The 17697-nt window shown below is 38.9% G+C and overlaps 1 protein-coding gene across 5 annotated transcripts in view; it reads left to right on the top strand.

Annotated features, from left to right (window-relative positions):
- The window catches only part of ANKRD44 (ankyrin repeat domain 44), a 367287-nt gene that overhangs the window by 260891 nt on the left and 88699 nt on the right, over nucleotides 1-17697 (top strand). For all 5 annotated transcript variants that reach the window (XM_041737073.1, XM_041737070.1, XM_041737071.1 and 2 more), the window contains one exon: nucleotides 8927-8998. In XM_041737073.1, the coding sequence (XP_041593007.1) occupies nucleotides 8927-8998 (72 nt within the window). The remainder of the gene's footprint in view (nucleotides 1-8926; nucleotides 8999-17697) is intronic.

Raw genomic sequence — 17697 nt, 5'->3', positions numbered from 1 at the left:
TGTCTCTGCTTCTCTCTCTCTCTCTGTGACTATCATAAATAAATAAAGAAAAAAAAAAAAAAAAAAAAAAAAGAATTTAATTCCAGTGTAGTTAACATATAGTGTTACATTAATTTCAGATGTACAATACAGTGACTCAACAATTCTATACATTACTCAGTGTTCATCAAGATAAGTGTACTCTAAATCCTCCTCACCTATTTCACCCATCCCCTCACCTCCCCTCTAGCCATCAGGTTTTTTTTTTTTTTTCTGTATTTAAGAGTCTGTTTTTTGGTTTGTCTCTTCTTTTCTTTCTTCCTTTGTTTTGTTTCTTAAATTCCACAAGTGGGTATCATATGGTATTTGTCTTTCTCTAACTTATTTCACTTAGCATTGTAGTCTCTAGGTCCATCCATGTTGTTGCAAATGCCAAGATTTCATTCTTTTTATGGCTGAATAATATTCCATTGTGTGTGCATGTATATACACCACATTTTCTTTATCCATTCATCTATCGATTGACACTTGGGCTGCTTCCATATCTTGGCTTAATAAATAATGCTTCCATGAACATAGGAGTGCATATACCTTTCAAATTAGTGTTTTCATATTCTTTGGGTAAATATCCAGTAGTGGAATTACTGGATTATATTATAATTCTGTTTTTAATTTTTTGAGAAGCCCCCATAATGTCTTCCACAGTGGCTACCTCAATTTGCATTCCCACCAAGAGTATACAAGGGATCGTCTTTCTCCATGTCCTTGTCAACATTTGTTTTTTCTTGTGTTTTCAATTTTAGCCATTCTGACAGATGTGAAGTGATATCTCATTGTGGTTTTGATTTGCATTTCACTGATGATGGGTAATGTTGAGCATCATTTTATGTGTTGGCCATCTGGATGTCTTCTTTGGAGAAATGTCTGTTCATGCCTTCTGCCTATTTTTTAATTGGATTATTTGTTTTTTGGTGGTGAGTTGTGTAAATTCTTTACATATTTTGGATACTAACTTTTTATCAGGTATGTCATTTGCAAATATTTTCCCCCATTCATTATGTTGTCTTTTTATTTTATTGTTTCCTTTGCTTACAGAAGCTGTTTGTTTTAATACTGTCCCAATAGTTTATTTTTGTTTTTGTTTCTCTTGCCTCAGGAGACATATCTAGAAAAATGTTGCTGTGGCTGATGTCAGAGCGATTACTGTCCATGCTGTCTTCTAGCATTTTTATGGTTTCAGGTCTCACATTTAGGTCCTTAATCCATTTTGAGTTTATTTTAGTGCATGGTGTAAGAAAGTGGTCCAGTTTCACTCTTTTGCATGTACCTGTCCAGTTTTTGCAACACCATTCTTTGACAACGCTCTCTATATATATGAGATATATGTATATGAGAGTGGACATCCTTGTTTTGTTCCTGAGCTTAAAAGAAAAGCTCTCAGCTTTTCCACCATTGAGTATGATGTTAGCCATGGGTTTTTCACATGTGGCCTTTATTATCTTGAGGTATGTTCCCTCTAAACCTGCTTTGTTGAGGATTTTTATCATGAATGGATGTTGTACTTTGTCAAATGCTTTCTTTTTGCATTTATTGAAATGATTACATTGATTTATCCTTTCTCTTGTTGATGTGATGTATACTGTTGATTGATTGCCGAATATTGAATCACACTTGCATTCCAGGAATAAATCCCACTTGATTGTGGTGAATGATTTTTTTAATGTATTATTGGACTTGTTTTGCAATGTTTTGTTGAGGATTTTTGCATCACGTTCATCAAAGATATTGGCCTATAGGTCTCTTTTTTTGGAGTGTCTTTATCTGGTTTTAATATCAGGGTAATGCTGGTCCCATAGAGTGAATTTGGAAGCTCTCCTTTCTCTTCTATTTTTTATAATAATTTGAGAAGAATAGGTATTAACTCTTCTTTAAATGTTAATAGAATTTTCCCGTGAAGCTGTCTGGTCCTGGACTTGTGTTTGTTGGGAGTTTTTTGATTACTGGTTCATTTTCATTGCTGCTAATTGGTTTGTTCAAATTTTCTATTTTATCCTGGTTTGATTTTAGGAGGTTATATGTTTCTAGGAATGTATCCATTTCTTTTAGGTTGTCTAGTTTGTTGGCATGTAATTTTTTATTCTCTATAATATGCTCTTATAGTTCTTTGTATCTGTAGTATAGTTATTGCTTCTCTTTCATTCCTGATTTTGTTTGAGTCTTTTTTCTTTCTCTTTCTTCTTCTTCTTCCTCCTCCTCCTCCTTCTTCTTCTATAAGTCTGGCTAAAGGTTTATCCATTTTGTTGATCTTTTCAAAGAACCAGCTCCTTGTTTCATTGATCTGTTTTATTGTGTTTTTCAGTTTCCATTTCATTTATTTCTACTCTAATATATTCCTTCTGTCTACCGATTTGTGGTTTGGTTTATTCTTCTTTTTCCTAGCTCCTTTAGGTTTAAGATTTGGTTGTTTATTTGAGATTTTTCTCACTTCTTGGGGGTAGGCCTGTATTGCTATAAGCTTCTCTCTTAGGACAGTTTTTGCTGCATCCCAAAGATTTTGGGCCATTGTATTTTCATTTTCATTTACCTCTATGTATTTTTTTATTTCCTCTTTGATTTCTTGGTTGACCCATTCACTGTTTAGTGGCATGTTATTTAAAATTCATGTATTTGTGTTCTTTCCAGAATTTTTTTCTTGTGGTTGATTTCTGTGGTCAGAAAAGATGCATGGTATGACTTCAGTGTTTCTGAATTTGATGAGACTAGTTTTGTGGCCTAATATCTGTTCTGTTCTGGAGAATGTACTTGAAAAGAATGTGTATTCTGCTGTTTTGGGATGGAATGTTCTGAATATATCTGTTAGATCTATCTAGTCCAATGTATCCTTCAGAGCCACTGTTTCCTTGATGATTTTCTGTCAGATAATCTATGCATTAATGTGAGTAGAGTAGTAATGTCACCCACTATTATTATATCATTGTCAATTACTTCCTTTATGTTTGTTATTTGCTACTTTATGTATATGGGTGCTCCCATATTGGGTGCATAAAATATTTATAGTTGTTCTGTTTTCCTGTTGGATTATTCCCTTTATGATTATATAGTTTCTTTCTTTGTCTCTTGTTACAGTCTTTGTTTTATTTTATTTTTTTTATTTTTATTTTTATTTTTTTACAGTCTTTGTTTTAAAGTCTATTTTGTCTGATGTAAATATTACTACCCTGGTTTTCTTTTCACTTAAATTTGCATAATAAATGCCTTTCTATATGTATACTTTCAATCTGCATGTGTCTTTAAATCTGAAATGAGTCTTTTAGACAGCGTATAGATGGATCTTGCTTTTTTATCCATTCTGTCACCCCATGTCTTTTGATAGGAACAGTTAGTCCATTTGCATTCAAAGTATTTTTTTAAGATTTTATTTATTTATTTATTTATTTATTTATTTATTTATTTATTCATTTATTTAAAAGAGAGTTATTTATTTAGAAGAGAGAGCATGGGTAGAGGGAAGGGTAGCAGGAGAGGGAGAAGCAGACTGCCCACTGAGTGGGAAGCCTAGTGTGGGACTCAGTGCCAGGACTCTGGGATCATGACCTGAGCCAAAGGCAGATACTTAACTGACTGAGCCACCCAGGTGCCCCTCAAAGTAGTTATTGGTAGGTAGGTACTTATTGCCATTTTGTTATTTGTTTTATGGTTGTTTTTGTAGTTCTTCTCTGCTCCTTTCCTTTTTTGCTTTTTTTCTTTCATGGTTTGCTGGATTTCTTTAGTGATATACTTGGATTCCTTTCTCTTTATTTTCTTGCATATATATTACTGGCTTTTTTTTTTTTTTTTATATTACTGGCTTTTAATTTGTAGTTACCAACAGGTTTATATATAACATCTTCTTCATATAGCAGTGTATATTTAATTGATGATTGCTTAAGTTTGAACCCATTCTTTACTTCTCTTCCCACCCCTATGTTTTAGGTATATGGTATCATACCTTACTTACATCCTTTTATTTTGTGAATCCCTTGACTGATTTATATAGATATAGCTAATTTAATGCTTTTGTGCTTTGTAGTTTTCTTCTACTTATGGTCTTTCCTTTCCAATTTGAAGTCCCCTTTAGGGGTGCCTGGGTGGCTTAGTTGGTTAAGCGTCTGACTCTTGAGTTAGGCTCAGGTCGTGATCTCAGGGTTGTGTGATTGAGCCCTAAGCTGAGCTCAGTACTGAGTGTGAAGTCTGCTTGGGATTCTCTCTCTCCCTCTCCCTTTGCCTCTCCTCACTGTTTGTGCACAATGTGTGCACTCTCTCTCTCTCAAAAAAAAAAAAAAGTCCCTTTTAACATTTGTTTTAGATCTGGTTTAGGGGTGATGAATTCCTTTAACTTTTGTTTGTCTAGGAAACTCTTTATCTCTCCTATTCTGAATGATAGCCTTGCTGGATAGAGTGTTCTTGGTTGCAGGGTTTTTTTCTTTCAGCACTTTGAATATATATCATGCCATTCCCTTCTGGTCTGCAAAGTGTCTACTGGAAAGTCCACTGATAGCTTAATGGGGCTTACCTTTTATGTAACTGTTTTCTTTTCTCTTATAGCTTTTAAAATTCTCTTTATCACTACTTTTTACCATTTTAATCACTACATGTCTTGCTGTAGACCTCATTGAGTAGATTTTTCTTGGGGATCTTTGTGGCTCTTAGATCTGGATTTCTGTTTCCTTCTATAGATTCAGGAAGTTTTCAGATATTATTTCTTCAAATAAATTTTCTGCCTTCTTTCCTATCTCTTCTCTTTCTGGGATCCCTATAATGTAAATGCTATCACACTTGATGGTGTCACTGAGTTCCCTAAGTCTGTTTTCATTTATTATTATTATTTTTTCTCTCTACTGTTCAGTTTGATTGCTTTCTATTACTCTGTCCTCCAGATCACTGACCATTCTTCTGCATCCTCTAGTCTACTATTTATTTCATCTAGTAAATTTTAAATTTCAGTTCTTGAGTTCATCTCTGGTTGGTTCTTATGTTTTCTAACTCTTTGTTGAGGGTCTCACTGAGATCCTCCACTCTTTTCTCATCTAGTAAATATCTTTATGACCATTACTTTAAATTCTCTATCAAGTATATTACTTATCTCCATTTATTTTAGCTTTCTTGATGTTTTTCTGCCCTACTCTTTAATTTGGGACATATTCTCCTGTCTCCTCATTTTTGTCTAACTTTCTGTGTGTGTTTATATATGTTAGGAAAGTCCACTACATCTCCTGTTCTTGAAAATAGTGGCCTTATGAAGAAGTGGTTCAATGGTACCCTGCAGGGCAAAGTCCCCTGTTTACCGGAACCTAGCATCTTGGGGTATCTCCTATGTGTGTTGTGTGCACCCCACTGTTGTGGTTGGGCTGCTTTTGCCTTCAGTCCAGTCATCACTGATAGCTCTTGTTGCCTGTTTTGGGCAGGGTTTGGTCTGTGTTACTAGTGGGCCAACTGGGGCTGCCTTCGACTTAAGTTGAGTTAGACTAGGCATTTGCCAGAGATACAGTAGCACCAAACTTGAGTGCATTTTCCCTGTGTGGTCTCCTGAGAAGTTTTTGTTGTTGTTGTTGTTGTTGTTGTTTTGATGAGAGGGGCCTGCAGTCAGACCTGATGTCTGCTTCCAGCTCACTGCTGGGGCCACAGTCAGACTGGTGTGTGTAGTTATCCTCCCCTCTCCCCAGGGAAGGAGTCACTTTGGAGCATTGCTGGCTCCTGTCAGGGATACTTGCACACTGCCAGGCCTGTGGCACCTCTTTGAATGGGCTCCAGCCAAGGACATATTGAAGGGGGAGAGGTCTGTAGAAGAACACCAGGGCAGGGCCACTGTTAACAAGTTAGGTGGAAAATGTTGGCACAGTGTTGGACAGTGTGTCTAGGCTGGGGGCAGGGGTGGGAAATGGTATCTGCCAACTCTTTGATTCTTGGAGAAGTCTCCTAAAAATCCCTGCCCCTCTGGCACACACACTGAGATTAGTAAATCTTCGCCTATACCCCAGGCATTTTTCTTTTCTTTTTTTTTTAATTTTATTTATTTATTCATGAGAGACAGAGAGAGAGAGAGAGGGGGGCAGAGACACAGGCAGAGGGAGAAGCAGGCTCCATGCAGGGACCCCACCGTGGGACTCGATCCCAGGACTCCAGGATCAGGCCCTGGGCCGAAGGCGGCGCTAAACCACTGAGCCACCTGGGCTGCCCTACCCCAGGTGTTTTTCAAACTGCTGCTTCTATGCCTTATCTCTACTAGGCTATTTGTGTGCTATCTCTTTAAAGGCAGAACTCAGTTTCTTCTCACCCTCCTGGCTCTCCCAGAGTTGAGCTCACTGATTTTTCACGTTCCAGGTGTTAAGCCCCACTGATTCTAAGAACTCACAAAATTAGGCCCCTCTGATTTTCAAAGCCAAATGTTACAGGGATTTGTCTTCCCTGTGTGGGTTCCTGTGCCTGGGATGCGTGGTGTAATGGTCTGTTTCTCTCCCTCCTCTGTGCCCCCATTGTTCCTCCCTCCCTCCTACAGTCCTGCGGGTCCATTTAGCTCCCAACTACATTTCTACCTTTTGTACCCACTATGATGTGCCCTCCTCTCTATGCATAGCTGTGGAGAGTCTGTGCTGCCAATCTTTGGATTGTTTTCTGGGTTATTTATGCTGATGTTGGTGTTATTTAGCTGTATTTGTAGGATGAGGTGAGCTTCAAAACGTCCTACTCCACTTTTTCCCCAGAAATCCTTGTCTCACTTCAGTTTATTTAACTCATCTCTGTTGCTATTTATTTTTCTATTTTTTTCATATAAACAATGTTCTGATAAACTGCTCTTCACAGAGTCACTAATTGCCTCGTGTTGCCAAACCCAGTGATCAATTCTCAGGGTTCATTTTACTTGACCTATCAGGACTATGACATGGTTACTCATTATCTCTTTGGAACATTTTCTTCACTTGGTTTCCAGACCTCACACTTCCTGGTGTTCCTTCTAGTTCATCTTCTCAGTCTGTCTTCCTGCTGGCTCCCCCTCATCTCTCCAACTTTCTGCTCATCTCTCATCTCTGTTTACTTTACTCTCTTGTTCATCTTATCCAGTCTTGTGGCTTTAAATACCTGTACCCAACAGCTGCTTGATTAACAGGCACTTTTGGACACTTCAAAAACATCTCAAACTTAACATTTCCAAAACCAACTTTCATTCTTTCCCACTAGGTATATTTCACCTTTGGTCTTTTCCATCTCAGTTCATCGAACTGCCACCCTTCCGTTTGTATAGGACAAAATCCTAGGAGTCATCCTTCTTCTCTCTTTCTCTTAGATTCATGTTCAATCAATCCATCAGAAATCCTGTTGATTCTACCTCCAAAAATATCTACAGTCCAACTACCTCTCTTCATCCCCACTACTCTCTGCTGGTTTAAGCCACTGTTGTTTCTCTCTAGAACTATTGCCCCAGGTTCTCTCTGTGCCCTCCCTAGAGTCTAAAAGTTGGAACATGTCATTCTATGCTTAAAACACTCCAGTGAAATTCCATTTCAGGATGAAAAGTCAAAAATCTTATAATAACCCAAAAGCCTCTTGATGACACTCCTACCCCCACTACCACCATCTCTTTGATCTCCTTTCCTGTCATTCTTGTCCTTGCTCACTCTGTTCCAGCATCCTGGATGTCCTTAAGGACACCTATTCCAGAGGGACTTGGAGGATGCTGGCCCTTCTGCTTGGAATGCTCTTCCCCCAGATGTCTATAAGGCTCTCTCATTACCTTCAAGATCTTTCTCAGCCAGTAAGACCTTCCCTGATCACCCTATTTAAGTTGCAAACTGACTTCCTCTCTGGTCCTCTGAACCCTCCTTCTTGGTTTTACTTTTCTCCATAGCACATACCATTTTCTAACTAACTGCTTAATTTCTTTCTTTTATTGCCTACCCTCTTCCCAAGAAAATGGATATTTTAATATTTTATTTATTATTGAACCTTCAATGTCTAGGCATATTGGTAATCATTCATCAAATATTCATTGAAGAATTATCTTTGTACATGCATCATCATACACTTGTCTAATTATTTATTATGAATTGATTCCTAGGGTCACAGGTGTGCACAGATTATCCAGAAAGGCTTTAACAATTTGTTTCCACCAAGAGTCAATGAGAATGTCTTTTTCCTGATACCCTCACCAACATCATATCCTGGTCACACTATCCTTTCTGTTCCTTCAAGTCACCATATTTGTAGCCCCTTGATGCATTTGCACTCCCTTCTTCATGACCTCCTCCTCCAGGATACTCTCTTGCTGCACTTTTACTTGGTTTAATTCTTCTTATTTAGGTCTTACTTTAATTTTCCTTCCTTGGGGAAGACTTCCCTGATCATCAGCTGTTAGGTAACTTCCTAGTCATCTCATATCACATCACCCTATTTTATTTTCATTATAGTATATGTCATTAGCAGATATTTTCTTATTTCTATATTTATTTGTTTGTCTATGATTTCCCTCCCTAGAATGTCAGCGCCATGAGAAAAGGAGCCTTGTATGTCTTTTTCAACACTATCTCAAGTAAATGCACATTTGATAATGGAATAAATATTGGGTATTATAATTTTTCATTATTACTGGGTGAAAAGTGGATTAAACATGAATTATTTTCCTGGATTGGTGAAGCTGAGCATCTTTCAAGTATGAAAGCCTTTTTTTCATCAGCAAATGCTGAGATGATATAGAAGTTGAAATATTCAGCTAGAGTATCTGGTTTCAGACAGGCTAAGTCCAAGTTCTTATTTGTTTCAGATATGCCGTACCAGGTTTCTTATATTGCCAAGTTGCATTATTTGTTACATTTCTGAAGCCTCTTTTGCGTTTATGTCAACATCAGTTTTCATAAAGGAGGATTCCCTCTGCAAATTTTACTCATGTACTATTTTTTCCTTTTTGTCTTCACAGCTTTTAGAAAGAACCAACAATGGTTTTGAAGACTCTGACTCCGGTGCTACCAAGAGTCCGCTCCACTTAGCTGTAAGTGAGGTGCTGTGGGTGGCTTCCCCGATTACAAAAAGAACCTAAGTGTTCCTGGAATTGGGCTGCTCTTAAAATGAAAGCATAGTAGCACAATAATACTAATAATGATAACAGGACATGGATAAAGGCACAAGTTACAGAAAGACTGACTCAAATTCCAATCCTAACTTCCCCACTGGTGACCTCAGACACATACTTACCTCAGCGAGGCCTCAGTTTCCCCACCTGTAAAATGGGGGCAAAGGAAGAGATAATTTTCTTAATGCCTTTACCATAGTGTACTTGATAAATGATTATTATACTTTTTAACAATCTTTAAAATTATTACCATCCAGTAGTTAAATTTTTATAAATTGAAGAAATTTGAAGAAAACATTTTGGTTTTAAATATTTGATTATAGCCAACAATACAGGAGTATACAGCCTACCAAAAAGTAAATCAAATACCACAATTAAAAATTTGTTAGATATTTAAACACAAACTTGTGAGAGAAAGATGAGCACATGCATAATTGCAACTCTGCTTTTTCTCCGCACACTTGAAATCAGGATCTCGGAGAAGGTATGAGGCTCTGATTCTTGTACTGGCTGAGATCTCAGAGCAGGGAGGAAGACTTATTCTGTCACCACTGAAGCTTCCTCTCCATACCCCCATTGAAGGGAAATGCAACAGCACAGGGTGAGGATCCCCAAACTCTCCAAGGGGGTGACCGAGCCAGAAAATTCACCCACCACTCTACCTCATGCCTCATGCCACTTGGCTCTGGCAGCTGGTGATCAACAGCTCTTCCCAGGAGCCTCTTGGACAAGCAGCCATACCCAGCAATAGCAGCTCACGTGTAGAAGGTGCTGCTGCAATGTGAGGCCTCAGTCCACAGCCATGGTGTTGGTGTTAGGATGTACCTGGTAGCTGATACTAAAAATAATACTAAAAAGAGTTAAAGGGGCTGGGTCTCTAAGTGTAACTGTTAGGACGTTCACTTAGTATAGCACTTCCTCAGTGTCATTTTTAAATTTTTTTTTAATTTTATTTATTAATGATAGTCATACAGAGAGAAAGAGAGAGGCAGAGACACAGGCAGAGGGAGAAGCAGGCTCCATGCGCCGGGAGCCTGATGTGGGATTCGATCCCGGGTCTCCAGGATCGCGCCCTGGGCCAAAGGCAGGCGCCAAACCGCTGCGCCACCCAGGGATCCCCTCAGTGTCATTTTGATGAAAAAATGGGATGGGGATTTTGTAGAACAGAGGGGAATGTTTTATTGATGGCACACAAGGTGAGGGTACGAACCATCTCATAAGGACTGGGATGAACTGATCACAGTGCATGCAGCCCCTGATTCATTGCTAGTCTCCCCCCATACTTGCCAGCACATCTGCTGATCCTTCTCACCACAATCTGCCACAGCCGCCAACACATCACTACACACCCACTGACACACACACATTTTGAGTCTAGTGAAATTAGGCTTAAATGTTCATCAGTCTCTGTTCTGGAGATGGATTTAGAGTGGGAAAGGTAGATGAATAGTGGGAATTTGCATGCATAAAACTTCATGCCTCTTGGCTCTTATTACAGGTTGCTCTAAAGGTTGCTCCCTAGAATCTCTGCCCAACCATCTACTGCACCAAGGCTGTGCGTTCGCAAACAGCATTAGCTGCCCCTAGGGAGGACTATTTGGGGTTATCTCAGCTAGAATTCTCATGCCCTTTGTAAGAGGGGTTGGTTGCATTGCCACATCTGCTAGTAACCTGAGAAGAGACTTCCTTTGCTTCCCCAAGTTCTGTCATCTTTCATTCTTTTTTTCACCCCAAATTATTGTTGAGTGCTTACTGTGTGCCAGTTGCTCTGCTAAGATCTATGAGTTTGTGGTCATGTAAAGACAGGGTAGCATGTCATTATTGGAGAGAACTGGGCATTGGCAGTTCTGCAGGCACATAGGAAGTACACCCAGAAAGGAGGTCCCAGTCACCAGTCCTCCCATTAACAACTCATCTAGTCATGGTTTTCCCACTTGTAAATTAAAAAGAGCGAGTTAAAGACCCCCAAGCCCTTCCTAACTTATAAATTTATTTAATTGGCTTTTTTTTTCTTTGTCTGATCTTAGCCAAATACCTAACCTCTTGTGTCTCAGTTTCCTCACCCATAATATGAGAATAGCAGTACCTCTATCACAGGGCCATTGTGGGGTTGACATGAGTTCATGCACGTGGAGTGGTTAGAGCCATGGCTGGCACAGCTTCATCCTCACTACTGCTAACGTATCGTTCTTTCATCTGACCTATGCTAACTGGGTGTGTGCTAAGCACATGTTCCGGCAGCAGGAGAGGTGGCAGTGAACAAAACTTCTGTCCTTGTGGACAGAACAGCTTCTGTCCTTGTGGAGTTTCTAGTCTAGGAGAGAAATAGGCAAGTAAAAATATAACATGACAAATGGCAAGAAATGCTGCACATGCTCCAAATGGGCTCAGCAAGACAACACTGAGGTGCCAGATGAGTCTCTACTTTACATAGCCTAGAATCTTATGTTTGAACAAAGACCTTAAGAGCTGGCCATGTTGATAGCTGACAGAAGAGTGTGCTGGGAAGAAGTGCAGAGTTCCTGGGGTAAGGGCGTGCTCATCATGGTCCCCGAATAGCAGAGTAGGGAAGGGAGAATGGTAGGGGGCAAGGTCTGACATGTGGACGATGCAGGGAGTCAGGGCAGGGCCTTGTACTCCATTGTAAGAACTTCAACTTTTACTCTGAGCAAATCAGAAAACCATTAGGAGGAATTTGAAGAGACAGATGATATGATGTGGCTTATTTGAAAAGGATCACTTTAGCTTCTGTGTGGAGTTTGCATTGTAAGGGAACAATAAGAGAAGCAAGACAACCAGGAAGTGATGACGATGGTGATGACGATAACTTTGACCAGGGTGATAGTAGTGGGTTAATTCTAAAACTATATTATTCTTGCCCTCTAAATGATAACACCTTTTAAAAAATTATTATTTGCTTCAAGAACCCTATAAATATGCCCATCCTTCTCTCCAGGGGTCTTGGTGGCAATTAACCTGATAAAAACCCAAGGCACATTATTTCTTCTATGAATGCATTCTAGCAATGAAATAGACCCAGATGCCCCCAAACCTTGACTGCCACAAAAAAACCTGACCTGCCTTGAGTTACTATTTCCTGGCTGAATGATTCAAGTCTCTAGGGTTATCAACCCAGTGAATTTCATAAACATTTCATCCACTTGAAAAAATTAAATCAAGGAACAAGCCTATGCAAATGAAAGGCTCCAGCTGTCAAGATTTCCAGATGGACCCATTGTTTTGTGGATTCTATTGCGATCCCAAATTTTTTCTCCTGATTGCCCTAAGTCCCTATCTAAAAAGTCCAAAGGAATTAATTGTGTTTAAGACATACTTAAATTACCTAATGAAATATTTTTAATAAAGATTTTTCAAAAATCAAATTTAAAATGTATGATTGCTACCTCTAGTGAAGGTTTTAATTGGGTTGTCTATTGAAAGCCAAACTACTTCGTGCTTTTTGAACAAGCATATTTGTTCTTTTGTGTGATTGCCTCCTCATTTAGGAGATAACTTATTTCAAAAATCATTGGTGAAACTACTAAATACCTGGTTTGGGAAGGAAATAGAGTAATAGGGCAATTTTCCTCATGTACTGCTGACATGAGAAAAGTCTCCTTTCCTGACTACCTGTGCCTCCTTCAAAGAGTTTAAAGCTTTATTGTATACTTTTTTGTATACTCCAAGAACCATATACCTGCTCAAAGGCAGAATCATGCATTTAACCCTAAAATAGAATTCCATATCACATGGTCATTTGTTTCTAGAGTTAAGCTCTAAAGTGTGGAAATAAGTGAAAGTTCTTGTCTAATCAAAGTTACCCTTACTGTTACCCTTAAATTGCCCTTAAAGTTGAGTGTACATAGTTTTGTGTCTTCAATTCTGTGGGGTAATGCTTTTGCATGCTAAAATTCAAGCTAGACTAGGGAAAGAAATGAAAGGAGTTCTGTGGGTAAATCTGGCCTTTCAACCATTCTGTCTTTAAGAGAATTTAAAGTGCCTGATAGAGAAGAAAGCATGGGTTGGAATTCTGAAGCTTTCCTAATTGCCAGCAGTGTCACTCCATCTTTTTTTTTTTTTAATATTAGGCCTCCAAATTTAACATAGGTTGATGGATTAATTGTTTGTGGTGAGGATTAAAGGAGAAATTATGGGGATAAGTTTAGCACCTAACTTAAGTGCCTTAATGTGACTCTGCTCTTCTGAACAGAGCTGATTCCTTCACATTGGCTTGCTTCCTATGTACATTTCTCTTTCTCCTGTGTCTTCTCTTTATTAAATCTAAATATGTTAGCCATCATATTTTGTAGATACACATGCCATTTACAAGTTGCCAATTCTATTTTCCTAGGCTAAAGCATATTGATGGAAATTAAAATGTTTATTATCTTTGTGATAATAGTAACTGGCACTGAAGAAACCAACATTTGCAAATGACATCTAGGCCCTGCTATTATCTATAAAGAATTCATTTCCCTTTGGTGGGAAGTCAGGATTTACACATAAGCTGAAGCAGTAGCTACCATTATACTTTAAAATGAGAAGTTTTATGAAAAGTCAATTTTCAAATAAGTCACAGATAAGCCCACAATAAAGTAGGATAGGCTGGTTTATACCCTGATGTAGACACTCCTAGTACCACAACTTTTTATAGGAGGATAGGTCCTCCCAAGTTGGCTTAAAATTACCTATGGCCAGTTGATAATAGCTGAAACTGGGTGGTAGGTATATAGGAATTCATTACACTCTCCTCTTCTCTTTGTACAAGTTTAACATTTCCTATAATCAAGAGGTAAAGAATCATGTTCCTTTTGGTATTTTTGCACCCTTTCCGTAGGAGCTCATGAAAAGCCCACTGTTCAGGCTCAAGGGTCCAATTGGTCTTTGAATGTCACCTCCACCATCTAATGCTGAATGACCATGGAAAGGCTGGGTAATGTCTCTGCCTTTCTGTGTCCCGCTCAGTAAAACAGGGATAACAGTAGCATCCAAATGATGGGTTGTCATGGCCATTAAATGAGGTTCTACATGTCTAGTACTGCCTGACACACAGCAAGGGCTCAATAAATTTAGTTATTGCTTCAAAATCCTGGTCAGACTGAAGGCTTACAATCTTATGCAAATATGGTTCACACAGCAAGTACAGGTCAGAGAGGTGGACATGTAGGAATTTATTTTCCTGTCTCAAGAAAGGCAGTTTGTATAGTAAAAGAACAATAGTCTAGAAGTTAGCCTGAGTGTGTACCTTCTTGCCTCATAATTCTGATCAAGTCACTGTATCTCTGTGTTAAGCCTTCTAGAGAGGGGGGTGTCTAGGTTTTTAATTCAACATTTGTTATTCAACTTTTTCATGCCATTACCTGTAGAGACAAAAGTATCTTGTTTAAAAGTCAATTAAGTGGAGTCACTGGAAAAAAAGTATAAGACATTGCAGATTCTGGGTTTCAAATTCTAATTTGGCCCCTCAATAACTAAGTGATCTTGGTGACAAATTAATTGTTGCTTGTTTTGTTTTTTCATCAATAAAAAGATTGTTTGCATAGGTAAATAGCTGCTATTTAAAAAATATATTTCCACTGCTAATAGTAATAAATGATTATAACAGCCATTATATTAATCCATTTATTCATCAAATAGTCATTGAGTGTCAATTATGCACCAGGCATGATTTAGGATTACAGCAGTGAACAATACACTTGAAATGCCTTCAACCACAGATAATAAACAAGACAACAGATAAGTAATAGATATCAAGTGGTAATAAGTGCTATACAGATAAAATGAAGCAGGGTAAGTGCGGTGGAGAGAGTCTGGTAGTATGCTGAGGTGGAGTGTGGAGGGCTGCATTTTGGCTCTGGAAAGCCTCCAGATAAGGATATTTGAAGCAGAAGTACCAGGAGAGCCACGTGGCCCTCAGGGGGAAGAGCTTTTCAGAAGAAATAGAAAATACAGATGTAGGGGCTCCTGGCTGGCTCAGTCAGAGGGAGAAGTGACTCTTGGTCTTGGAGTCGTGAGTTTGAGCCTCACCTTGGGTGTAGCAATTACTAAAAAAAATAAACTTTTAAAAAGAAAGTAAGTACAGATGCAATAGCCCAGAGGAGGAAATGCATGTATTTAACCATGGGGTGGGGGGCAGGGGGGAAGGTGGCAGTTAGTGTGGTTGAACAGAGTGAGTGAAGAGGTATATTGATCAGAGTAGAAGGATACCTCATCCTAAGAGCCTTGGATTTTAATTATCAAAGAAGGAAGAAGCCATTGACTAGTTTTCATCAAAGACTGATATGTCCAACTTGGGTTTTAAGAGGTTTCATCTGGAGGCTGTGTCAGTAACAGATTGCAGCGGGGCAAGGATGGAAAGGAAAGCTCTTGCCATATCTTGGCAAGAGGATGGCGCTATGGTGAGAACTGTGTAGATTCTGGATATATTTTAAAGAAAGAGTAGAAATGATGGTGCATTGAGGGCTGCTACTAGCCACACTGCACTTCTGTCTGAATTAGAACAGGGATGTGAGGTTAGGTGTTTTCCTGCCAGAGAACCTATGACGCCTGTGTGGTTAGCAAAAGGGATCCTTTCCCCTCAGCAGACACATCCCTGTCCCAGGGCATGGCACAGCTGGGAGGGGGAGAGAGGCACTACCTTTCAGCACCCATTTCCCTAGTGTCCCAGAGCCCTTGCACACAGCTCCAGCCCTGGCCTTGAGAGGAGAGATAAAGGTGACTCTGAAGTTTTGGGTCTGAGTGACTCGAAGTATAGCATTGCCACTTACTCTGATGGAGGAGGCTGCAGATGGAGCAAGTCTGGGGAAGGAAATTCAGAATTTGGTTTGGGAGACCCCTGGGTGGCTCAGTCAGTTAGGTGTCTGCCTTTGTGTCAGGTCGTGATCCCGGGGTCCTGGGATGGAGCCCCACATCAGGCTCCCTGCTCAGTGGGGGAGTCTGCTTCTCCCTTTGCCTCTTCCCTCCTGCTTGTGCCTTCTCTCTCTCTCTCTCAAATAAATAAATAAAATCTTTATTAAAAATAATTTGTTTTGGAATGTGTTAAGCTTGAAATGCATATTTTCAAGTGGAAATATCAATAGGCAGTTGAATCTACAAGTCTAAAAGTAAAAAAGAGAAGTTAGCAACGGGATATAAATTTGAGATTCATCAGCATGTGAATTATTATACTGCATCTTATATGTAATATATGTTTAATACATCATAACCATAATCATTCACAAAAATAATGTAAAGAGAGAGTATTAAAGCAATTCCTATCAGTACTCTTAAATTCTATGGGTCTTTTTATGTGTAGTTTTTGGTATCATTAACATATACTTAGGGAAAAAATTCAAATGATTTTTAAAAAGGTAAAAAGGTAAGATGAAATAAGTCCATATACTCATTATTTTATATTCCATTTCTAGTGGTAGCTACCTCTACCCTTTTAAGTTTCTTTTTTTTTTCCCTTTTAAGTTTCTTTTGTATTTTTCTAAAGTTTTGGATATAGAAATATACACAGATATAGATAGGTATATATCTGAATATATTTCCTTTTTATATAAATGAGGTCATGTTATACATACTGTCTGAAGCTTAATTTTTCAAAAAGTTTTTGATAGATTTTGTCAAGCCAGTCTCCACAAATGTCACATGTTTGCATGTCATACAGCAACAGGGCATAGATTGCTTTTTTCACCATGTCTTTTTTTTTTTTTTTTTTTTTTTTGAGACAGAGAGAGAGAGAGAATGAGCAGGGGAGGCAGAAGCAGATTCCCCACAGAGCAGATTGCCTGGGGAGGGGGCTCGATCCCAGGACCCTGGGATCATGACCTGAGCCAAAGGCAGCTGCTTAACCGACTGAGCCACTCATGTGCTTTTCTCACCATGTCTTAACTAATATGAGACATGACCAAACTTAATCGTTGTCAATCTGGTAGTTGAGAAATAGTACCTTAAAAATTTACATATTTTCTCCATATGTTCATTGGCCTTTCATGTTTCTTTTTCTGTGAGCTGTCTTTTCATGCCTTTTGTACATTTTCCTAAGTTTTAAAGTGGTTTGTAAGAGCGTTTTATGTATTGGAGATTGATCTTTTGTCTGTGCTAAGCTTTCTTCCAAATATGTTGTGCCTTGAGGAATCAGTGTGGTGGGAAAATAAAAAATGCAGCTGACAAGGAGGGGACCCTGGCTGCTGAGTGCTCTGGGGCAGGTTTTTCCTATATCTCCTTAACTCCCTCCTCCTCCCCCATGAAGTCCCCCCTCCTATCCTTATCCCTCCTCCCTTTTATTTCCAATGTCCTTTACCTTGTGTGTGCATATACATTTTTTTTTAACCTTACAGACTTAAAGAAAAAGATCTCTCAGGCTTTCAATGTTGTGCTTTAGTAGCATGAAGCCTCTTAACCTAACATAGCATAGGGCCTCACGCGAGGCCTGAACTTGGTGCTGGTACATGGAATATATTTCCATAATTGTGTCTATGTTTTCATGATAATCAACGGGAGAAGTAAAGGAGAAAGGAGGAAGCATCAATTGTGTGCAAGATATTATAGAAAGCCTGTGTGAATTTATCTCTTTTTATCTTTCCTGGGAGGCGGCTTTTACCGTTCTCGTTATATATAGATGAGAAAACAAA

The sequence above is a fragment of the Vulpes lagopus genome, chromosome 22 (assembly GCF_018345385.1).
Source record: "Vulpes lagopus strain Blue_001 chromosome 22, ASM1834538v1, whole genome shotgun sequence".
Classification (NCBI taxonomy): domain Eukaryota; kingdom Metazoa; phylum Chordata; class Mammalia; order Carnivora; family Canidae; genus Vulpes; species Vulpes lagopus.
Note: the sequence above shows the minus strand (reverse complement) of the source record. Positions and strands in the feature narration are given on the sequence as shown.